The sequence below is a fragment of the Rhodamnia argentea genome, chromosome 3, assembly GCF_020921035.1.
Source record: "Rhodamnia argentea isolate NSW1041297 chromosome 3, ASM2092103v1, whole genome shotgun sequence".
Lineage (NCBI taxonomy): Eukaryota > Viridiplantae > Streptophyta > Magnoliopsida > Myrtales > Myrtaceae > Rhodamnia > Rhodamnia argentea.
In genome coordinates, this window is record NC_063152.1 from 10,803,011 (window position 1) to 10,827,365 (window position 24,355).

The 24,355-nt window shown below is 40.2% G+C and overlaps 1 protein-coding gene across 2 annotated transcripts in view; it reads right to left on the minus strand.

Moving 5' to 3' along the window:
* Nucleotides 1-23,785, minus strand: part of LOC115756619 — a 40,075-nt gene extending 16,290 nt beyond the window's left edge. The window contains exons 1-3 of one of the 2 annotated variants that reach the window (XM_048276866.1): nt 23,559-23,785; nt 22,748-23,379; nt 21,352-21,599 (exon numbers count right to left, since the gene is read on the minus strand). In XM_048276866.1, the coding sequence (XP_048132823.1) occupies nt 22,804-23,379; nt 23,559-23,726 (744 nt within the window). In that variant the 5' untranslated portion in view covers nt 23,727-23,785 and the 3' untranslated portion in view covers nt 21,352-21,599; nt 22,748-22,803. Of the gene's footprint in view, nt 1-21,351; nt 21,600-22,747; nt 23,380-23,558 lie in introns of those variants that run through there. The other variant, XM_048276867.1, reaches the window with a different exon arrangement.
* Nucleotides 23,786-24,355: the final 570 nt, after the last annotated feature.

Here is a 24,355-nt window from a genome sequence, read left to right on the forward strand (position 1 = left end):
GATCTATGGCAATACCTCTAAACCCCGCCGGACCCTCTTAAGGAGGCCGAAGGCGAGGTCGCGACAGCTTGGCGACTCCACTGGGGACAATAGGTTAGAAACCTTTGTAGACTTAGGCCGTAATAACCAGTTGTTTGTTCCTAACTTGATCACCATTTTGCTGTGTTGGTAGAAAAATCATGTTAATATGCTAATTTTGTGATTAGTTGTTCTTGCATGTTGGGAGTCATAAGGGGCGAAGTGATTGTTGACATATCTGTTTTGCAGGGAGTCGTAGGAATGTATGTTTTTTTTTATGTATATAGAAGCGGTATTTGATATACCATGCTATGCATGTTTTTCATACACTACACTTTTTGCACACACATCCAGTGGTCAAACCCGGACTACGACCCCAGGAAACCCTTAGGAGGTATCAGAAATAGATTGGGTCATACGCAAGTCCGCAAATGGCACAATCATTTCTGATCCCGCTCATCATCTCGAAATATGTACCCCGACCCGATTATGCTGTCAGCGTTTTTGGGGGCGGTACATCATTTCGTTGTGGTGGGAGCCTTTAGCCATTAGTCTACCCTACCCTTTATGTATCAAACCTCACTGTTAGCATGCATGTGTTAATGCCATTAACAGGTACCGTTCACCGACCACCGTGAGTTGATTTCAGATTTCCTAGGTCCACTCAAAATTTTATTTCCGATAGTTCGCGAAAATCAATTGAGTGCCTTGCATGATATAAGTACGCAATTGAAAAATTTTGGCGATCACTTTTTGTAGTGAATTTGAAGAGTAAATTTCAAATGAACAAATCATTTTGTCATAATTTTCATGTCGTTTTTGCAAAAAGATTGTCCTGAAGCAATTTTTCAAAATTAATGCCATTTTGTGTGTGTTAAATTTTTGAAATTGAATGGGCATCCTATTGATAATCGTGAACGATCTTTTAATGATATCTCCTCTTACAATGAAATTGTAGCGAAGTACCAAATGCCTTTAGATTGAGATTGCGGGGCAGGTATCGTCGCCTCATTTTCATATAAGAGGCGATATCATTGAAAGATCGGTTCTCTTTCCAGGTGCTAACATTATTGTCTTTCCCTCGTAGGATATGAATAAAGATCATTCTTTCAGATTCTCTTGACCGACTATGCAAAGATTGTGTCGCAAAGTGACGCCTGAAATGTTAAACCCGTGTTCATTCTGTAATTGGGCGGAGATCGTGAAGGCCACACTTCCAAACGAGTCAATGACTTATCATCTAGTTCGGCAGAAAGGGAAAGTCTCATTCCTCGTTGTTTTTCAAGCCAAAGTCGATTAGCAAAAGATGCGTCGAAATGGACAAGAGGAACCAATCTGGAGCAACTCCTTGAAAGACAGACCTATTATGATGATAGTAGAGGATAGCCACTATGGAGGAGCAATCGTGCCAATGTGTGAATAAAAAGGAAGTCGTTCCCGATCTCTCTCATTCTGAATTATATGCTAGATATCGTCCCCTTTTTGCATGTGCAGTAAAACGAACTAAACGTGGACAAGATAGCGATATCGGAAGATCACCCGCCGGGAGGTGATGAACATGGATTCAAATGTGATGGCTAGCCCTCCTACCGAGGAAAAGTGACCTCAACCGCCGAGCCAAAAAAAAAAAAAGCCGAAGATTGCTCAAACTTGAAAAGGATCGCTAGACGGACTTAATGGAGCACCTGGTGTTAAGACCTTTCGGACGAAGGACGAAGGAGGATAAAAATGATATATCTCGTTCCTGTTCTTAGTCCGAACCATTGCGAACAATTGATCTATTTTGTATTTACCATGTAGGAAGCTCTTAATTAGGAGAAACTGCACAATAGGTCGGGAACATGAATTGTCATGGTCACTCAACTCAAACGAAGAAAGGTTTAACATAAACCAAAAGATCTGATGGATGACACGATGCGCATCCATCCATGTGGATAATATCAATCCTCCTTGTTAGAAGAGCCCGACAGGATGTAATCACCCAAGACTGTTTCAAAAGTCAAATGGGGCAATGGATCCGGTCATGGAGGCAACCCCTAGACGCCAAGCGTGACGAGATCATTTGATCCGGGGAAAAGGATGTGTCGTTCCAAATTATCGTTTGAATTCATTTTCAGAATGACATGTTATATATCTTTCCTTGCGGATGACAAATGGAAAAGTCATGATAACGGCCACGATAGTAGAGTCCGAAATGTTCAAGAAATTGGCACCGATCCACGAGGAGGTCATTATCTTGTTGATGCCATCAAGGAGCCGGAGCAACGAGTCAAGCCGTAGGAGTTCCCTCCTCGGTGCTTAGTTTTCTTCAAGGAAAAGACCAACGACATTGCTGAATCCCAAGAGGAAGGCTCTGGAGGAGCACCAACACTTAATTCTCCAAGTACACCTCGGGATCAAGGACACGGCCATCATGCTACGAAGACAAGATGTACATGGCTAAAGTGGTTTAGTATCGACGTTTTCATATATGAGGACCTCGATGACGATCCCGATAAAGTCGTAACCCTACACCGCCAAAGATCCAAAAACCCATCCCATGTGCTACGACGTTTGCAGAGTTTCGTAAAGAGGACCTTAGCTGGAGGACATTCGCTGAAAGCGGAGAGCCTATTCTAGATGCGATGACTCTCGCCAACGAATTTGGATCAGAAAGAATCATTCGACTTCGGTAGCAAGGTGTATCGTTTCAAACTTAGCTCAATTGAGAATATGAAATGACTCGTTCTATCTCTCAATTTGCAGATAAATGAGTGTGCTCAACCGTAGTGACAATGCATCCTACGTAGAAGAGACGATCGAGCTGAGCCGTCTACTCAAGATAGAAGGGGGTATTTTGCTCCCAAAGTCGAGTTCATTTGAAATGCAAGCTAACGCATTATTTTCGCTTACGCAGGTGAAAACGAAGAATGGCCCAAGCGAGGAGCATAGGAAATCAAGCATGCTATCTTGTATGTTCATAATGAAAGCACCTATGACTCGGATTCGTGAGAAGGGAGTTCTTCAAATTTAGATAGTGACGCGAGAATCCAAATGAATTAAAGTTCAAATGGAACCGTTGTGAGGTGTCGAAGCTGCTGACAGTAGAGCCAACATATGCCAGCAAACCCGGGAGATACATACAATGTCAGAAAAGTCAAAAGCAGGGTGGGATTGCAAGAAGTAGAAGTCGCCAGATTGGCTAATCTTCTTCAAGAAATCCAGATCACTTGGTCTTGCACCGACACACCAAGGCTGAACCCGGGCATTATGCAGTGCTTTGGCAACCAATCCAGATATGATACTAAAGAAGCATCGGTTGAGAAGGACAAAGCCCGAGTTGTCCAAGGAGATCGAGTAGGAGGTGATGAAGCCCCTAAAGGTTGATTTCATCGAGATTGTTCACCATTCCTAGTGGATAGCGAACATCGTCCTCATCATAAAGAAGGATGGTAGAAACAAGATAATACCTGTCAATTTGAAGAATGCCGGAGCCGCGTAGTAGAGAGCCCGGGAAGCATGGAAAGCCGTTAAGCATATTTACGCCTCTTCTAGAGAGCATCTAACCGGGGCAAATGCCCAAGATGCGATCAATCCTTTAGGGCAAAGCGGGTCTCCCCAAGCAAACGAATGGATTTAAAAGAAGCATGCACCCGCCAATCAAGTTTAGTGCTAGAGTATCAGAGTTGTAAATCTATTGACAAATAACGACAATCGAAAGGTCGTGTCGTAGCGGAGCAAAGTACCCGACAAAGCCCTTTCTCCCAAAGATGGAAATGTGGAAATCCAAACATGAGGGTATCTTTTTCCTCATTCGTCCGTCGAGTGCATGGATACCTTGCCAAATAAGTATGGGGGAATCAACTTGGAGCCGGTACCCCCAAAGGCCGTAAAAAGGATTTTTGATGTTGTTTCAGGTTGGGAATGACAAAACTCAAGCGAGCTTGAAGAAGGGTAACTCTGTATCATTTCCAATTTACCCTTGATTATTTCAATTCTAACATGAGTTTATTTTATTCTTGGCAGAGAATTGTCAACCGACTCAAAACTAGTACAAAGCGTGGCCGTCCGACGTAACATCAAGAGTCGTGTCGTCCGAGAGTTAGCATTTAAATAAAAAGCAAGGCAACTCAAGGACGCCAACAGCGCCGCGGCCTGGTGGCATGGGGAGTGACAACGGTCCGAGCGCCCCGGGTTCGATCCCCGCGGTCGGCATCAATGTATATATTGTATAAAGATTAATAAAAACCTTTTTTTGCACTTCCCTTATTTTGCAGAAAAAGGCGAGAATACGACCCAAATCAATGTTCCCTCAAAATGATGGCTTCAACAGTCCAGTTCTCAACGAAGTTTAAAGGAGTTAACCTGGATGGGTGCGAAATCTCGAACAATACTTGAACCTTGGGCACTATTGATCCATTCAACCATTGCCGCCAAGTGGCGAAGTCGGTAAAGGAAAAGTGTCGAACATCTAAATGGCAAAGCCGACAAAAGGAGAGGTGCAAAGCACCTTAAAGGACGAAATCAAAGAGATGCAGACATTGGAAAAACAAGCCTACGATTAGCAGGGAAATGTGGACACTCGAAGGCAACGGGTTTGCTTGAACGCTTTCGCTCGGGTCTCGGATGATACTTCAGCAAAAAAAAAAAAAAAAAAAAAAAAAAAAAAAAAAAAAAAGGAATCAAGGCATCCCAGATTATTTTTCATTCCTCAAGCAACCTGAAGAATTACCCAAGAAGCTCGGATGAAGCCATTAGAAGAGCAAACATGAAGAATCACCTAGTCGACGCGGATCAACATCCGGTGTAGCCAAGCCCAAGACAAATCAACATTCATCCCGCTCGAGAAGATTCCTTTCCTAACAATGAGAGTTGGAACTTCAACATCAAGAAGTTAGCTGAGCCAACAAAGATAAAAGGGTTGCACTATTCCGTCAACCGGAATAAAGAAGCAAGATTAGTGAGTCCCAGCTCATGCAGGTCTTAAACAATGAATTAGACCATGGCAACAAAGGTTGTAGACCCCCTAAACAGAGGCGATCTCTAGTTCATTGAACTATACAGCGAAGCTTGTCATCCCCGTAATTGGGACTTCTATCCCTATGCATATGTGGAGATGATTGGAACAACCAGATCCATCACTACCATGTATTAGGGGATGAAGTCGGTTCTCCAGCAGATAATCGAGAATCTCATTAAAGGCGAGAACGCATCGAAGATATCATATAGTAATGGCGAACCGATATTCCTCAAAATCGTCCCTTAAGATGATAAAGCTGCAGGATGATGTTAGCAGCTCCATTTTCCTTTTATAAGCCACTCATGCATCACGGTGACCTTTGAGGTTAAGCTAAGAGGCATTTTCAGCCATATGAAAATTGGCCTAGATGAAGGGTAATATTGTATCGTTTCCAATCTTCAATTCCTGAATTTAGGTAATGACGTGTTTCTTTCTGTTCATGACAAGGTTATCAAATTGCCTCGTTGCAGGTAGGTCCCTTAAAGGAATGCAAAAATCAAATGAGAAACTCTCTCACAAGGAGAGAGCTACAAGCGGAAAGGTAAAAAAGGGGTTTGCCGGAAGAATGGTGAGACGAACTCAAATGAGTGGGGAACCATCAATCCCCAAAAGTGTAGAAAAAAGCGTAACGTTGTATCGTTCCAAGTTTTCATTTCCAAAAAGGATACTCACTAACGTGATTTCCTTTACAGATTGTAGGATCAGCCTTCCAGCATGGATCGGGTAAGTATCCTTCTCACTGAAGCCCTCCAAGAAGAAAGGTTCCCTAAATGTCATGCTTCCTGTAAAGTCCTAGATGAGGAATCTGGGCATTCTGTTAATTCCTAGGTAAGGACATCGGCGTCTTATTTTGAATGACAGTCTAGAATGAGAAGTGATCAAATCCAGCATCCAATTTGATCATGACCCCGTTGTAGAGCAATTGATCGTTGGAGAGACGGAGTCAGCAAGTTTCTCAATTCATGCAAATCTCAGATGTGGAATCGGATCATGCACATGAATTTCACCATTCCCTAAGAGTCAATAATTCTCTATTCATGCAAGTCTTAAGCACAGATTTTGACTTTGCCAATAAAATTGCAGGTTCCCCGAAACGAGGAGGTTCCCAAAATAGTAGTAATTTGTTGCTTAGGAAAATCGTCATGTAGATTTATCCCCAAGCAGGACCATCGTGCAAATTTTCCCTAAGGATTCCTGAAGAAGGATGTGTATCCTCGGTCCGGAGGGAATACATCTCCAGCAAGCGTCAGAGACAAAAAGTTTTGTCATCCTCGCAATAATGACTTCTATCTCTATGTGTAGGATGTGCTATCAGCATCAATCCTCGGAAGAGTGAACACAAAGGGATAAGCTTGCCAGAGTAGATCAGGTAAGTATCCCTTTCCCAAAGCTTTTGCGGGATGCATGACTGCTCAAATGTTTCGTCCCTAGCTAGGCTGTAATAAATGTTCAATCCGTAAAGCATTAAAAAAAAAAGGGGAGGAAAAAATCTCATCCTTAGTATAGTTGGAGTTCATGCTTCAGCTCATTCAAAAAAAAAAAAAAAAAAAAAAGGGCATCTACGTTCACTCAACTGGTGCGTCCATTCGTGCATACATGCATCTTGCATTGAAATTTCCTGCAAGTTCATTTGATGAGCTGATTTTACCAAATGAAGCGGAGATATTGAGTATGTCAAGTGAGAGTGCTTAGGATGAAAAACAAACCCCACCTAAACACACCCCCGATACACTCTAAGACCGAGTGAAGTGAGAACAAAATTCGTGTCTTGGGACAGAGGATCCATTCGCAATGTATACATGGGTCGAAGTGATGAAAGGCAATTCCTTCTTTTCCCCATACACAATATATCCCTTACTAGCCATTTTGAGCCCGAGAAAGGAGAAATTCAAAATACCCCTGTCAAGAACCACCCCACACCGGGGCAAATGCAGGAGATTATAGTTGAAAATCAATTGGAGAAAGGTAAGAAAGATTTAATTGCCTTCACTTGCATTAACCTTTGTGTGGTAACTTCAGGTGAATCTTTATGGAGGCTCGAAGCGTCCCAAAATGAAGAAGAGCATTTCTTTCTCTACCCATACACAATATATCCTTTGCTAGCCAAGTTGAGCCTGAAATCATTCATTTCTAAACCAGAGTGGTGATCATTTCCCCAAATTGGGGCAAGACATGTGATTTACCAAAAAATCGGTATCAATGTGAAATGTCTTAAGAGTCCAGAGAGTTCATGAAAATAGCAAAGAAGAGAAGAAAAGGAAAATGAAAATCAAAGGGCTAAAAAAGCAAAGTGCCTAGTAAAAGCAAGGCCAAAGCCCAGAGAGGAAAATGCCAAATGCAGAAAAGCATTGAGCTTACCTCGAACAGAAACAAATGCAGAAAATAGAGAAAAACTCTTTTCTTGCCAAGCAAAAACATATGGCTCATTGGACTCTCGAGGCAGGTTGTAATCCCCAGAGTCAGACGCTTTCCCCAAATGGAGCGAGATTGGTAAAGACACCAAGATGGTCACCAACTCATAAATCCAAAAAAAAAAAAAAAAAAAAAAAAAAACTCATCAGAGCCTATAAGCCTTCCAAAACCGACATTACAACCCATCCGAAGACTCTTCCGATTGGGATGTTTCGAGTTGACATGAAGACTTTACAAAGAAGCTACCGCTTGAAGGAGTGGAGTCAATCATTTCTTGTCTTATCTTCCAGGTTCTTGACTTGTAAACCCGGTGAAGATAGTAATTTCAAATATTTCCCCAATGTGGCCTCAAAGCGGGAAAAGCCCCTTGTGTAAGCCCATGACCAAGCCAACGTTACGGTCCTTGAAAGACCTTTCAGATTGATCAATAATGTATGCATTGCGAATATGTCCGAAACCTTAGACACGAAAAGAGTGCGAGGTCTTGAGAACATTTATCCCGGACCTCTCAAGCGAGCGATTGGGATCAACAGAATATTTCCTAGCGAGAGTATGTGAGAAGCCCTTTCGGACTAAGAATTTTGGCTTGGCATGCTCAATAAATCCTTTTCATGAAGCAAAATTGTTGTCTTTCCTAAATCAAGGTTTTCATTAAAAAAAAAAAAAATCATTTTCGAGAACGACAGTTCTCCCTTCAATCAATTTTCCCCATGGAGTCTAATGGTCAGCGTTGTTGTCTAACCGAGTGAGAAGCTGGCGGTATCGCATTATGCCAAGTAGCTTCCCCGGCGAGTAGACTTAACTCAATCTGCTCATGCATTTAATGACATCTACTCATTATTCCAAAGATGTTTCATAAGCCCCGAGTTATGCGGGGACCCAGGTTGAGCAGTTCAATTATCTGCAGCGGGATCCAAATTGTGAGCGAACATATCACGGATGTTCATTGGTATTAGTATTTGTTCGAACTAACCTTGCTTGGACGGATATGACGCCAAGTGCTTATCAAGGGCCAAGTCATGCGAGTGTAAGTCGAAGCGGTAGAGTTTGTTGACGATATTTCCACTTCATTCATCAAGTTTCGATCGACATGCAAGCGAAAAGGTCGAAAGCTTGTCTCCCGTAACCCAAAGAATGTACTCCGGAGGTCGAAGTGTAAGTTCAGCCCCGAATAGCACTCTCCCTCCATTGGTATAATTATTTGTTGGAGCTAACTTTTTTGGACAGGTAAGGTGAACTTTAGCTTCCCGAAGCCCGATCCATAAGTAGGTTCCTCATTCTCGTGAGCATAATACAATGCTAAGCCAATTTCCCTTCTTTTTCAATTGCCTTTTCACGGGTCAAAGACCTCGAAGCGTGACTCTTTCAAAAGCCTTTTCACGGGTCAAAGACCTTGAATTGAGACTTTTCAACAGCCTTTTCACGGGTCAAAGATCCCGAATCGTGATTTTTCAAAATAGCCTTTTCACGAGTCAAAGACTCTGAACCGAGACTTTTTAACAGCCTTTTCACGGGTCAAAGACCACGAACTGTAATTTTTTCAAAATAGCCTTTTCACGAGTCAAAGACTCTGAACTAAGACTTTTCAATAGCCTTTTTCACGGGTCAAAGACCCCGAACCGAGACTTTTCAAAATAGCCTTTTCACGAGTCAAAAACTCGAACGCGTGACTTTTCAACAGCCTTTTCACGGGTCAAGGACCCCGAACCGAGACTTTTCAAAATAGCCTTTTCACTAGTCAAAGACTACGAACCGAGACTTTTCAACAGCCTTTTCACGGGTCAAAGATCCTGAATTGTGCTTTTTCAAAATAGCCTTTTCGCGGGTCAGAATACCGTGAATTGTGACTTTTTCAATAGCCTTTTTGCGGGTCAGAATACCGTGAATTGTGACTTTTTCAATAGTCTTTTTGCGGGTCAGAATACCGTGAACTGTGACTTTTTCAAATCGCCTTTTCACGGGTCAAAATACCGTGAACCGTGTCGTTCCCTTTGGGGCCAAGTCCGTATCGTTTTTACGGTTGTCCCGCAGGTGTGTTTGTTTGAGCTAACCTTGCCTCGAACAGTACGGAGAGGCATGAGCCCCAAAGCCAGTTCCCCAAGCAAGTCCCCTCAAGTCTGGTGAGCCTTAAAGCCCAGAGCAAATGCATTACCAAATGAAGGCCAAGCCCGTATCGTCTATACGGTCGTGCCATTTCCATCCGAGGATCAAGCCCGTATCGTTTATACGGTCGTCTTAGAGTTTTGTTTGTTTCAGTTAACCTTGCATGTGCAGGTGCTGAGAGATTGGAGCCCCGGAGCATATTCTCCGAGTGAGTCTCCTCATTTTGGTCTCGATAGTTGCTTTGGCGGTTCTCCCCAAGCATCGTCAGGTTAGTTTACTAACAAAATTAGGTGTCCTTTCGTCTTGGAATGGAACCTCTTTGAGCTCCCATTCCAAGAGGGGCAACTGTTGACACCTAATTTTGGCGATTCCACATTATTATTATTATTATTATTATTATTATTATTATTCATTGAATAAGAATACGTCTAATTTATTTTTGTCTTATTGCAAAATATAAAAAGAAAAAAAAAAAAATAATAAATATATACATATATAACGAATTTTTTAAAAAAAGAAAGAAAGAAGAAATGAGAAAATAAAAAAAAAAGGAAGAAAAATAAAAAGAAATAAAATTGGATCGGGCCGGTCAAGCCCGCTCGGGCGAAGCTCGGCCCACTTTCTCTCTACTTTTCCCGCAGACAAAGCTAGGGCCCACCCACGTGTATCCCAATTGGGCAATTCTTCTCCTCAACCCATGTTCCCTTTTTACCTCCGAACGGCCCATCTTGCCTTTTTATTTTCTTCAGCCCATCTCCCTTTTTTTTTATTTCTCCTCAGCCCACCCTCTCCCTCACTCTCACGTGCACTCACATTCTGCACACTCTCACGTCAGTCACACTTTCACCACACATTTCACGTGGCCCTTTGTCGGTCCACGTCCACATCGGGCGGAAATCACGCCCATCCACACGAAAAAGCTTGCTGAAGAAGGCAAGACTTGCATAAAAAGAAGAGGAGGAGGGCAGGCTACGGGTTGGTTGGTTCAAGCTCCAAAAGAAAGGTCTGTCCCAAGAACGTTGGCTCGTTGGTTCGGCTTCGGGAAGGAGGTTGGTTCGGCTTCAGGAAGGAGGTTGGTTCGGCGACCCCAAAAGAAAATAGAGAGGGAACAGAGAGGGGTTGGACAGAAATAAAAAGTGCAGGTATTCGAGAGAACATCGAGGGAGCTCCTGTGAAACTTGGTGAAGTTCGTTCCCCCCGTTTTCGTCAACCAGGTAAGCTCATTTTTCTTTTTGTTCTTCTCTGTAGCATTTTATGCTGACCGAGCTTGGCATTTTCTCGTCTGCGTCTGTATAATGTCCTCATGCGCGAATGGTAGGTGTCTTCTTTTGAGCTTGGTTGTCTTCTTGTACCCTCAAAGAAACCCCACGTCCCTGCTAGTTTAGTCCACCTTCATTAGTTGCTTGACATATCTATTTGTTGGTCTCCTAGTGCGAGTCTCGTGCACTCTTTTCGTTGATGTGGATTTGGAGTTTTGGTTTAGCGGCAGTCTGGTCCCTTTTGTGTTGGTGGCGACTGGACCCTTTTTTTTAGTCGCCTTCGTTAGACGGTTGGCCGTTGCGGGTTGGCTACGTCGGTTTTAGGAGAAGACAATAGATCGTGGAAAGTTGTCTCAACAAAGTGCAGCTCATCATTGGACTGTTACCACCTGGGAAGGTCACTGCGTGCCCCATTCTTGATCGACGCGAAGGTAGAACGCACGATGAGGAAAGGACCAAACGGCTAGTCAAGAGAGCCGTTGCTTTGAGCTCAATGTGACGGAAGTTTGGACGACGTTGTTTCTACGGTCCGTGAAGATGAACGTGAGGTTCGACAACTAGGCGTTGGACTCGCGGTCGACGGGTGAGCGTCCCGTTCCGTGGAAAGACCAAGTGAGTTCGGGTTTAGTTGGCGCGAGGGCAACCAGAGGCGATGCAAGTTTGGGCTTAGGCGACGCAAGTCCGAACGAAGGCGCCGCGAGTCCGAGCTTAGGCGACGCAAGTCCAAACGAAGGCGACGCGAGTCCGAACGAAGGCGCCGCGAGTCCGAGCTTAGGCGACGCGAGTCCGAACGAAGGCGACGCGAGTCCGAGCTTAGGCGACGCGAGTCCGAACGAAGGCGACGCTAGTTCGAACGAAGGCGACGCGAGTCCGAACTTAGGCGACGCGAGTCCGAACGAAGGCGACGCGAGTCCGAGCTTAGGCGACGCAAACGTCATGCACGGCGACACCGGCTTGAGCAGAACCGTTTGGCGCCTAGGGAAGTCTGGCGGGCTAGCGGTGGTGAACGATTCCCGACGGTGCAGTGGCGAGGCGAGCAAAGGTCGTTGGTGTTAAAGAGTTGCGTCGCCGTCGGTGTCGCGAAAAGGTAGAGGTTCCTCCACGAAGAAGATGGGTGAACAGGAGAAAACGTAAGTTTGGATTGGGTCTTGGTCTTGGTTGGGGCTTCTTTTTGTTGTTTATTTGGTCAGTGTTGGGCCCGAGTTGGTGGTGAAGTGAAGAAGAAGAGAAGCTGGGCTTGTGCTGGAGTCGGACCCGTCTTGGTTTGGGCGTAGGGGAGCCGGGCGAGTGGGGTCAAGCCCACTTCGTTTAAAAAATTAAAAGCAAAATTGGGCCCGAACCCTTTTATGTCAATCGAGTCCGGTTCGAGTTCCCTCTCCCGGGTCCGAGGATCCGACCCGGTCCTGGTCCCTTTTTAAAATAAAAAATAAAAAATAAAAAATAAAAAATTAATAATAATAAAATAATTAAAAATAAAATAAAAAATTCGAAAAAATAATAAAAATTCAAAAAAAAAAAAAAATCAGAAAATTTTCAGAAAATTAGAAAAATGGTTTCTTTGACCTTTTTGTCCCCAATGTGAGTTTCTAAGCCTTAAATTGGCGTTGATTGAAGACCGATGTCCAATCCGGTTTGATAACTATTGTAATTCGACCTTCGAGTTGAAATTGTTTGTTTAAATATCGCCATCATAGATTTGGTCTGCATGTGCTTATCCCGATCTTTATTTGGCATATTTATCTGATTGAGTGTTTACATACACTGTCTTTTGAAAAATTGCCTGTTGATCGCTTTCCCTATATGTTAGGTTAAGGATAAATAGGTAATTGCACGAAATGACAGAAAAACATTATGCATGATCATTTAGTACTGGTTAGATACCCGATAAGTTTAAAATGAAATGCAGAATGTATGGTCACCTTAGGGAATATCGATTGGTTAGGTACCGAAAGGGCGCTAATTATCTAGTTAGCGTAAATAAGTCCCCCGAACCTAGAAGCTCGGTTGCGTAGGAATCGAGATAACCCTCCCGTGTCTCGATTGGTTTCTAGCCGACCCCAATAGGCTAGTGGCGACTCTTAATAGCATTTTAATTTGCTAATCAGTAAAAAGAAATTCAATGTCACGCGAGGTAGGACTTGGGAGAGTCCAAGCCATTGATCTATGGCAATACCTCTAAACCCCGCCGGACCCTCTTAAGGAGGCCGAAGGCGAGGTCGCGACAACATGTCTACGTGAATCCCAACAATTACACCTAACCTTGGGTTGGATATGAAATCTTACGAGTAATGCTAATAAGATTGTGCGAGAGCTTAGTCAACTTAAGGTGCTATTTTCTGTAAGTATGGCAGCGAACTCGACAAAAAATGGACTAAATGTGTTTCGAATTAAGTTAAAAACTTGTTGAGTCATTTTGAGACGTAGCAATTCGAGTAAACTTTTGTTTGTCGTCCTAGCTTTGATCGAAGATCACTTCTCATGCAATCTTTTGCACATGTAACCCTAGTTATCAAAGCATAATCGGCTAAAATAGAAAACAAGAGATTTGTTCATTTGATGATCTCGCAATAGCTCGCTGTCGATGACCCTCGTCAATTGTTGAAGGCTCTTATCGATAAATCTTGTAATGTCTACTTTTGATGACTTTACTTGCCACGTATCAATTTCTCTCTACTTGTTGACTGATAAACTTTTATATTATCCACTTTAAGGTCTAAAATTCTAAATGGTGTTCTTGACATTTGAGACACGTTTCATACCACGATCTTATTGGGTACGGATGTGACTTTGAATTGTGTTCGGATAAACATGTGACTTTGATTTTTGTTGTCAATTTCATTCTTATTCGAAGATATTTTCTTTCAAAGTAGTTACGATTCATCCCACAAAAAGAAAGGACGAGTAAATGCAAAAGAGTGGGTCACATGCAATATCTTTCGAAAGTTGTTAAGATTGACTCCCACAAAAAGAAAGAAAGAAAGAAAGAGCAAACGCAAAACAATACGTCACATGCAATAAATCACATCAGATATCGATTCTGAAATCCTTGGCATCTTCTATTTCAGGCCTTCTATTTAGCACGATGGTAATATTTTTTGGGTTAATATCATAAAAAACCTCAAATTGATATACATATGATAAATTTACCTCAAACTAATTTTTTTACCATAAAAAACTCCAAACTGATATATTTGTGATAAATTTCCTCAAAACTATTTTTTCTACCACAGAAAACCTCAAAGTGATACAATTGTGACAAATTTATTCTTCATTTGTCTCCGTACGAAAAATCTCAAATTGATACATGCGTCAACTGTCACGTGTCATCAAACATAGCAATCTGACGGTAAAGTTTAATGGAAACTAACGGAAGGTAAATCTATCACAAGTCTACCGGTTTGGAGTTTTTGGTGGTCAAAAAATTAGTTTGGAGTAAATTTCTCGTGAATATACTGGTTGGAATTTTTCATGGTATTAGTCCTAATATTTTATCGGTGTATACTGGCATCGTATGGGTTTTTTTTTCTAATTTAATTTAAAAAATATTTACGAAATTATTTTTTTAAAAAAAATATTTACAATTTTGGGCCTTGCTCGTCGGCTGGGCTATTATTATTATTTTTTAAAATTTCATTTTTTAAAATGTTTTAATTATTTATACTTATAATATTTAGTTTATTTCGTATTTTTTTAACATGTTCATATTTATTTTATTTATAATTTTTTTTCTTGTGAAGCTTACCTTTATAACATAATTAGTAATAATTAATATAAAAAATTATTAAGATCTATAATTAATAAATAATGTTGTAATTATGTAATTAATTAAAAATATTCATAAAATAAAATTGGTAAGATATATGAAATTAAGAAGGACGAGGATCCGAATGTCATTTCGTAAATATTTTTTTTTAGAAAATTAAATTGGAGAAAAACCCTTCTTTTGTCATTTCCCCTACATTTCATAAATGACAAATTTTATCAGCTTTTGTAGTTTTGCTAGAGCCCCTCGTCACATTCTCTAAGAGTCGCGTTAGGATAAAGGCTATTGGACTGATAAAGCTGAACAATGCACCGACACTCGACTTGTCACGCATCACATACATGAACCTCCTCCTTGATTCAATATCATGCAAGGCCATATGTTTGACTGTGAAGTAGTGGAAGTGTTAACTAGAAAAGCTTTTCAAAGGGTAAACTAAATTTGACAGAATGATAAGTAAAAATTACATAGGGCGGACGTCCATCGTATAGATAGGAATCTGAAACATATAAACAAATCAAATCTAATGTAATCAAACGAAATCCAAATCTAATATTGCGATTATCTATATCGCTAAGTTTCCTAAAATTAAAAAACTACCCAAAAACCTATCTAAACAACTCCGAAACACGAAAATCCATCGTACGTCACAACGAAGCGGTGATTATTGATCATTGATCATAAGGCTGTTTCACTTTAGCCGATCAAATTTAATCGCAATCAGAGCTCGCTAGACCCAAATCGGTGAAATCTGCCCGATTTCTAACGATCACGTTTTTCTAAAAAATCACACGCCAATTGTTCTACATCAGATTGTTCTTGGATAGTTGATTGGCATTATCCAGGTCGAGTATTTCGCCAATTCGGTATGCAGCAGCCAATACCTACTCGTCTGCGTGATCATACGAACGTGCATGATATTGAATTAAGGAGGGAGTTCATGCATAAGGTGTGTGACAAGTCAAGTGTCAATGCATTGTCCAACTTTATCAGTAGAACAACCTTTGTCCTAACGACTCTTGGGAAATGTAACAAGGGACTCTGGCAAAATTACAAAAGTTGATAAAATTTGTCATTTATGAAATGTAGGGAAAAGGGCAAAAGAAGGGTTTTTTTTTCAATTTAATTTTCTAAAAAAATATATTTACGAAATGACATCCGGATCCTCCTCCTCCTTAATTTCATATATCTTACCAATTTTATTTTATAAATATTTTTAATTAATTACATAATTACAATATTATTTATTAATTATATATCTTAATAATTTTTTATATTAATTATTATTAATTATGTTATAAAGATAAGCTTCACAAGAAAAAAATTATAAATAAATTAGGAAATAAACTAAATATTATAAGTATAAATAATTAAAAAATTTTAAAAAAAATTAATAGCCCAGCTGCTCCGCGTCCCAACTGCTCGGCGGTTGGGACGCGATCCAAGACAAGTCGCTCGAGCCCGGCTACCAAGCGGGTCTCGCTGCTCAGCCCAAAATTGTAAATATTTTTTTTAAAAAATAATTTCGTAAATATTTTTTTTTTGAAAATTAAATTAGAAAAAAAAAAACCGCATCGTATAGAGCATATTAAATAAAATACTAACTAGAACTGTACCTACGGAAAATATCATAGAACACCATGGACTGGCCCAGAGTTCCAGGGCCCTCCTAGCCCTCCCAAAGCCCAGATGGATTAGAGCCCAAGCCTTACTTTCTCTAAGCAAGTTTCGATGTTTTGCTGCTCATCTTGGTATTGGACATTCTAATTTTTCTCGGGATATGAAAGATGCATGTACTTTTATCATTTTTACTCTTATTTTCTTCCTTCTCTAACCGTTATTCTGATTAGCAAGATACGAATATAGACATCTTACACATTTATGTTCAGTTAACTTTTCGTGTAAGTGATGTCCAATTTTGGGCCAGACCTTGAGGGCCAATTTGATCCCGACCTATCGAATGATCACTCTTTTTTCTAACTACAAATGAAAGAAAATACAACCTTTTGTTGTTACAAACGACATCGCATCCCAATCCAATCACAATAAATATCTCCGCTAGCTACCTATGTGATAAGGCTTGATAGTAACTGTATCACCTTTGCGTTGTTGTCACATGGGCCCTATCCCGAACCTCCCCTTTAGTCTTGGAAATTATCTGTACTTTTGTTTTTTTTAAGTGAATTCAAATTTATGAGAATAAGTTTATAGTTGGCCTTTCATTTCTCCTTTTCTAGATACATTAGTAATCCACTCCAATAGTTATAAGAACTTGTGTTGATTTAAAGAAGAAGTATTTCTTTTAATAAAGATCTCTAGATCAACGATCATGTCTCAAGACTTATGATGCTTAACGACCACAAGATCAACAACCTCAGATCAGATCAAGGTTGATCCAAGGTTTAGCAGCCATGGACAATGTGGATTGGAGGCCGAGCTAGCTTGGCGACCTCGATCAATGTCACAGATGCCGTTGCAAACTTGAATTTGAGGTCGTCGCTATTGTCTTTGACTATATATGCACACACTAAAGATGGATAACTAGAGAAACAGAGAGGAAAGGGACACAAAGACCGTGACGATGGCAGTACACAGCGAAGGAAGCTGCGGTGGACGGTGACGGGAGGCGGAGATCGGCAGGGCCACAGAGATTAAATGGTGACAGAGATAGGTAGGATTGAAGTTGAGTTTGGCTAGGGCTATTGAGTGTGGGATTGATGACATCATTTAACGAATTAATCTGGTAAACTAATTTTCGTATACTATATTCTTCACCGTATTCCTTTTTCAGTCATGCAAGAATCCGAGTTTACTAAACTGGAGTTGGAAAGTAGAGTATCCACCTAGTCATGTAGACATGGGAGGATGAAAATCTTCATGCATACGGCATTTTATTGGTACAGTTACTTAAAAGGTAAAACCCCCATGAGAAGCGGATGGATTAATTTGATTCACCAATAATAATATGCCATATTAAATGTTAAATAAGCTATCGTGAAACCAAGGGTCAATACCCAAAAAAACCCAAACTTTAGCTTTTGCCTCAATTATATCCGAATTTTTTTCTTTTCTCGTAAAAAGCCTTCAACCTTTACTTTTATCACAATTCTACCGGTCTAATACCCAAAAAATCCCAACTTTAGTATATGTCACAATTATAAAAATTTTTTTTTTTTGATCTCATAAACAACCCAAACTTTTACTTTTGTCGCAATTCTACTGTTGTTAACCTTCCGTCCATAATTACCGTTAGTTAATCCTACATGGCATTTTTATGTCGTTAATGAATTACATCTCAGCAAAATTGACATAAAAAAAACCTCCACCTTTTCTTCTATTGTCTGCTTCCCCTACACATTGCCAGAAAATACAGAGCCACTCAAGACGGCGCGTTTCAGATTCTCCCAAGCACTCAATAGCTCAAAGAACGATAGACGTGAAAATTTGATTGTTTGGACGAACGATCTCAAATCTCATCGTTCAAGAAACCTATTGTTTCCTAATTTGGAAGATTTATTGGTAAGTTTGGCGAGAAAATTTGAGCCAGGTAGAATTAACGAACGATGGTTATGGATGGAAGGTTATCGATGGTAAAATTGGGACAAAAGTAAAAGTTGAGTTTTTTATGAGATAAAAAAAATTTGGATATAAATTGGATAGATGCTAAAGTTGGCGGTTTTTTGGGTATTAGGCTAGTAGAATTGCAATAAAAGTAAAAGTTGGGGGTTTTTTATGAAACAAAAAAATGGATATAATTATAATAGATATTAAAATTGGGTTTTTTTTCCTATTTGGCCATAAAACTTATTAGTGCTTAAGTATTCTTCTTAGCTTGCGCACTCTTCTTAATTAAATTAATTTCGATGTGCGATACCATCTCGTACAAGGATGTGGACCCATAGTTTCTCAATCTAGTTCTATCTAGGTCCATCGAAATGGGTCATAAATCCATTTTTAGCCCATATATGAAAGGTGGAATTATTATATGAGTCAGTTATATTCAATAAATGTGTCATAAGTAAGTCTAAACATCATATGAGTGTTAGATAGGTTGTAAATTGATTGGTTTAAAACTTACTTAGATCAACCCACCTATATGACTCTCTTTTCATTCTCTCTCGTCCTCACTCACTCACTCCGCATTCTCACCTCGGTTTGGGTATGAGTTTTCCTATATTTGATTAAATATATAAGTGTTTTACAAATATAGGTCGGGCTCGATTTGCATTGTAATAAATGAGTTAAATTGATCTATTCAAGTTGGATCATTTATTATCCGACTCAAACCCGTCTTCACCTATCCGTTTGACAAGTCTAGTCCCATATGCTATATCCAAGCACAAGATTATAAATCAATGGCCAGGCTAGACAGGCTGTGGTGGTCGGCAGTTTCTTCTATGCATTTTCTCAGCACCTTCGCCTAGTCGTCGTCGCTCCAAGCGTGTAACATCAACTATGACCAGGCGAATGATGCACTCGAATTAGTAGAACATATGCAATAAGACGTTTCAAATGTTGACCCACTTCCGTTGGAGATTGTAGAATCCAGCCGATATATATATGAAGCGAGTAGTTCCTCAATGTCACATCAAGTTTGTTGACTGACAATAGATAAGTTTCGACGTGGAATGTGAACAGTACGTGAATGTCCCAATCGAGAAAGAAGTTTGCCAACACTAATTTCTCAAATGAAAAGTATGCATAACTCCATTTACTGGCCTTAAATTTTTTAGACCCATGAGACCTTACAACTTTTAATTTTCCTATTTCATTTTATGATAAAATATCCCTTTTCCTCACTAATTGTATGACCCAAAAATGAATAGGTGTTGGGGTCATATCCTAAGATAATTTTACAGGAAATGGTGGTTAATTTCCTCCACACAAAAGGTAATACAAAAGCTATTCATCTCCTCTGAGTTTACAAGTTTCGTTGACACTCAATTAAGCCCCATTGCTGACTTAGTTAAGATTTTCTGTTGTTTTTTGTTTCATGCAGGAAGGCTTCAATCAAGGGGGTAAAGGACAAAGGTTCAATATAAAAGGAAAAGCACTTCACATATATTTCCTCAAATGTCAAACCTAAAAAAACAGCACTCGGAAATATCCTTAAAAGGAGGTCCTACGTATGGTAGCCAAAATAAAAATCAGGATAAACTCTTGCCTTTGATTATTATCCAAGAAAGGATAATGCCAGATACAAAAAAGATATAACCCAAATAGAAAAATCACGTGAGGTGGGGTTAAGTGGATATGATTTTTCATGTCCATAATACAAAGAGCCTTTTCACGACTCTTTTGTAGTAGCGAATCGAGATGGTCGAAACTCGTCTTCCATGACTCATTGGTTTACATCGAAGCTTAATGAAAGAAGTAAAAGAATCAAAGCTTCTTCTCATTTGTAGCTCTTTGATTCACGTCGGAACTTTATGAAAACGGCAAGAGAGTCGAAGCACTATACTTTTTTGAGTCACAAAGTTGAATGATCATGCATTCTCTCTAGATCTGGCATTATCTAGCTGATTTATTTCATCGATACCGCTGTAGCCATTTTACATTTCTTGTCATAGTCGATTACGTGGATCTAGAATGCTATAATGAGCTCTTTCGCTGTTAAATGTTTAGGCCGTTCAGTAAGTACACATTGATAGTTGAAGGTTGTCTCCGTTTATGTATTTTCTATTTCTTTAGTAGTGAGTTGTGTGAGATTTTTCCTATTTCCACTTGTGCATTGATGTGCAGTTCTATCAAAAAGTGCATATCATAGGATATGAAAATATTCGATTCTTTTACCACCATTCACCAAACAATGGATTAAAAGAAAAACTCATGGATTTAATATCTTATCATGTCCTGTCCTATTATGACTAGAAATCCAAATGACCAAATGCAGCCTTATCATTTAACCGTTTTTTTTTATTTAATTGAATCTATTGAGGACACTCATTGGTAATTAAATTACTCTAAAAAATAATACATGAGGAAATTAACATCATGAGTTCCCAAAGAATTAAACAATCAACCAATTGAGAGTAAAATTGATTAAGTAACTCGAAATTTTCTCCAATAAGCTTTGAAGGCCTAAAGCCTTTGGGGAAAGCTGAACCAAACGCACTCTAAGTTGTCAATATTGAGACACGGCATGTTAAAAGAAGAATGCTACATAACTAATTGTTCTGGTAATTTTGTAAAAATGAAATTCACTATTTAATTATTAAATTATTATTTGACGTAAACATATCTATTTTCGGCCTATAAAGCTTGTATAAAAGCGTTGAAGAGGCAAATCACACTGGAATTTAGGGAAAAATCCTTGGACCATGGGTCCGGGTGGTCTGGCCCGAAATCCACCTTGCAAATTGCTCCACAAACCTGACCCCGAAATAGAATTATCAGAATGAATTAGTGTTACAATCACTGTTTATCTAATCTTGTAAATGAAAAAGGTCCACCTATTTATCGAATAAACGAAATCACTAAAATGCACATATATTTGTTAAAGGATATGTTCTACATATAGAGTTGGCACTTTTCTAACAATGTAACCTTTCGTGAGAAAACGGTTTGTACAATAGCTATTCAAACTTGACCGGTTGAAATAAATATCACATCGCCGGTGAAGCGTCCTAGCTAAATCGACCTTCGCATTGTAAAAAAGTTTGCAAATAAGGTTTTATTAGGTGGGAGAAAGCCAGGACGGATTTGCAAAATGAATCAACGCTACGGCATCACTTTCTTCGACGTTATACACAAGCGCCTAACTTGGCCAAAAGTGTGGGGGTTCACTACCTCCAAAGAATATTTTTTTGAATTTGGAAAGTTAGATAGAGAGATTTTTATACAGATGACTGGCTATTTGGGAGACTTTTGCACAGAGTTCTTTGCCTCGCTAACTTCGGAGAAGAGTCAAGACTTTGACAGATTAGCTCATGTGTTTTAATTCGCATGAGGCCACCACATAAAGAGTATGTCGACCATATTATAGAATATAACTATGCTAGAAGCTTCTTAACTAGACGGACCCACAATAAGAACAAAAGATTAGTTTTCTAATACGTAGGGATAATTTCAATTATCATTAGATGGATCGTCATTATGCTTAATCCAAATGACAGAAACTATACTAAATATGGTCGTAATCCCCTACCCACTTCCAACCCCAACCGCTGTCAGCGGTGGTGAAAGGTTAGATTTGTCCATTGGGAAATATGGAAAATGCACCTCTCACTTTATTCCCAATAACCACGTATATGTCTTTATTTTTGGAAGTACCATTTATATAACTCAAATCAGAACTCCAATTTAAATACCCAAACTGTCCCTCATGTAAATTGACTTTAGCATCTTGTTTAGGGTTTGGATTGCTTGGCTTGTAGTGGTTTTTGAGCATTTTGGGTGAACGTTAAAAAAGAAATAGTTGATGATGGTCAATTTTGGAAAGAACACATTTTTGCAAATCAAAAAAATATGAAGGTACAAAATGGTTTCTTGCCCGAATATATTTTAGGTATTATGAAAAAAAAAAACGAGGTATGTAAATGGGAAATGCTTACATGACAGCCTGACAAGATCGTTAGCCATTTTTAACAGTAAATTCACACATCATCATTGCGTATTTTTCATAAAATACTCATTAGTTAGAAAATCGTGGGGTCGGAAATAATGACAGTCTTATTAGACTGTCGGGATAGTAGCTCTCTATGTAAATGGTGATTCATAAAAGGCGATGTTAGTTTTGATATTTTTCCCATTTGTTCACTTTTCTCTCATTTGGTCCCACAAGCTCAACTTCGATACGAGGAAATTGAGTAATAAGCAATTTTGACAAACAGAAAAGAGTTTCAGGTTGAACATATGGATACTTCCATGCTCTTTCGAGTTTTAGTTGTATCCTACTGAAAATACGTGCATTTTATGGGAATACTCCTACAAAGTCGTATACCGTATAAAATAAATTAACGGCTGACATCTTTTATTTTGTGATCAATCTATGAATGGTTTCTATAGAGATTGTAGGAGCAACCGTGTTTGTATATCGGGATATTGAGGTCATTCCACCATCAACTTCTTGACACAAAGGGCCGATTGAGAAAATAACAGCAGATAATATAAACTATTAAGTCCCTTTCCACGCGTATTTCCTGTATTTTGATACAATTAATACACTTTATAATTGCCTATCTACGTCAAGACAAATCAAACCCTGTGTTTTTCTATTCCTAGATGTACACAAAACAATGAGGCCTCGTTCAATTTTGATGTGACGGCATGTGAATGGCCATTGCTATCTCCGAGACTCTTTGCTCCACCTCCTTGACCACTTGCCGTCCATCGAACTCGTGCTCAATCAATGGCATCGTGTTCGAGTCGAGGTAATGCAAGAACAGGACCATGAAAACGGAGCAAGCAAACATGGGTATCGGTCCGAAGAACCAGAGAAGCAAGTTCAGAGCAAAGTACAGCGCCCTGAGCCCCACGGACCAGAAATCGCAGCCTCGGATGACGGCCACCTCGACGCTCCTCGGAGGGACGCTCGGGCTCGGAGTGCTGATCAGGTAATTGGCGTGGACGAAGTGGCGGGCCGACTGGATGAAGCACGAGAAGGCGAGGAGGAAGCAGATGAGGAGGCTGATGTACTTGATGGAGAGGGTGGTGGGCCGGGTGTCGCCGTAGACGAGGTCGCTCACGAAGAAGTTGTTGTTGGTGTTGCTGATCCATGCGCCAATCAGGGAGCAGAGGGTGAGCGAGACGGTGGCCAGAAAGGTCGCCGCCGACGTGTTGGAGGAGATCACCTGGAGGCACGTACCAACGTTCCTCTCCTGACCCTGCAAGATCACTTCGTGTTAATAATTCGAGCTTTGATTGATCACTAAGTAGCACAGAAACAGCACAAGCGACCGAACTGATCGAGCTTCGGCTCTTTTGGCAATGATCCTTTTCCTGAATTTCGCGCAAAGCTGAGTACCGTGGGACTAAGATTAAACTGAAAGGAGAGAGGTTTGACCTGCATGTTGGCTCGAACCCAGCAGCGCTTGTTGAAGTTCTCAAACCCCATGCAAGTGGTGTGGGGCTGATGGAGGTATCTGTAGAGGAGCTGGAGATGGTAGACGAACATGATGAGCAGGCCACTCGGAACCAACAGCACATCCAGATCTTCCTTCTCAAACCCCATTCTCTTCTGCTCCTCTGTCAAATCTCGCTCAGTGACTCGACTTCTCTGACACAGAGAGATAGAGATTAAAGACGTGAATTCTCGGGGAATTAGATGAGAGATTTGGGGGTTGTTTAAATAGTTGTTAATGGCACCATTGACTTGTATTCCTAGGCGGCTTGCTTATGCAAGTTGCGATTTTTTTTTTCCGAGTTTTTGTTATGTGAAATTCCATGTTGAACTTTCAATTTTGACTATGATAGGCACGTGGGAAACTCCATATGAACATCGAGATTCAAGATTCTTTCCAAGACGCACGTCCTAGTTTGTCGCTTTCCTTGGAGAGAAGGGGCTTGGCAACGTCTTCTGCGCAACGTTTTTATTTTTTTTTTGGTCGGTATGCAACGTTTTTATGGTTAACGACAATATTGGAGTAGGAGGTTGAACTTACATCGTCACGGTCTTTGCATATACGCATGTTCCGGTCGCAGATTGGACTTCAAATATGGTGGTTTATAATTCAAGAGAATCGATTCACTATTTGGATGACTGTTATACTAATAGTCTATTTTCGGCAACAAAAAATAAATAACAATTAATGAAAAATTGTTATCGGGTTCACTTTTCTAAGAATTTGTGGCTTACAATAT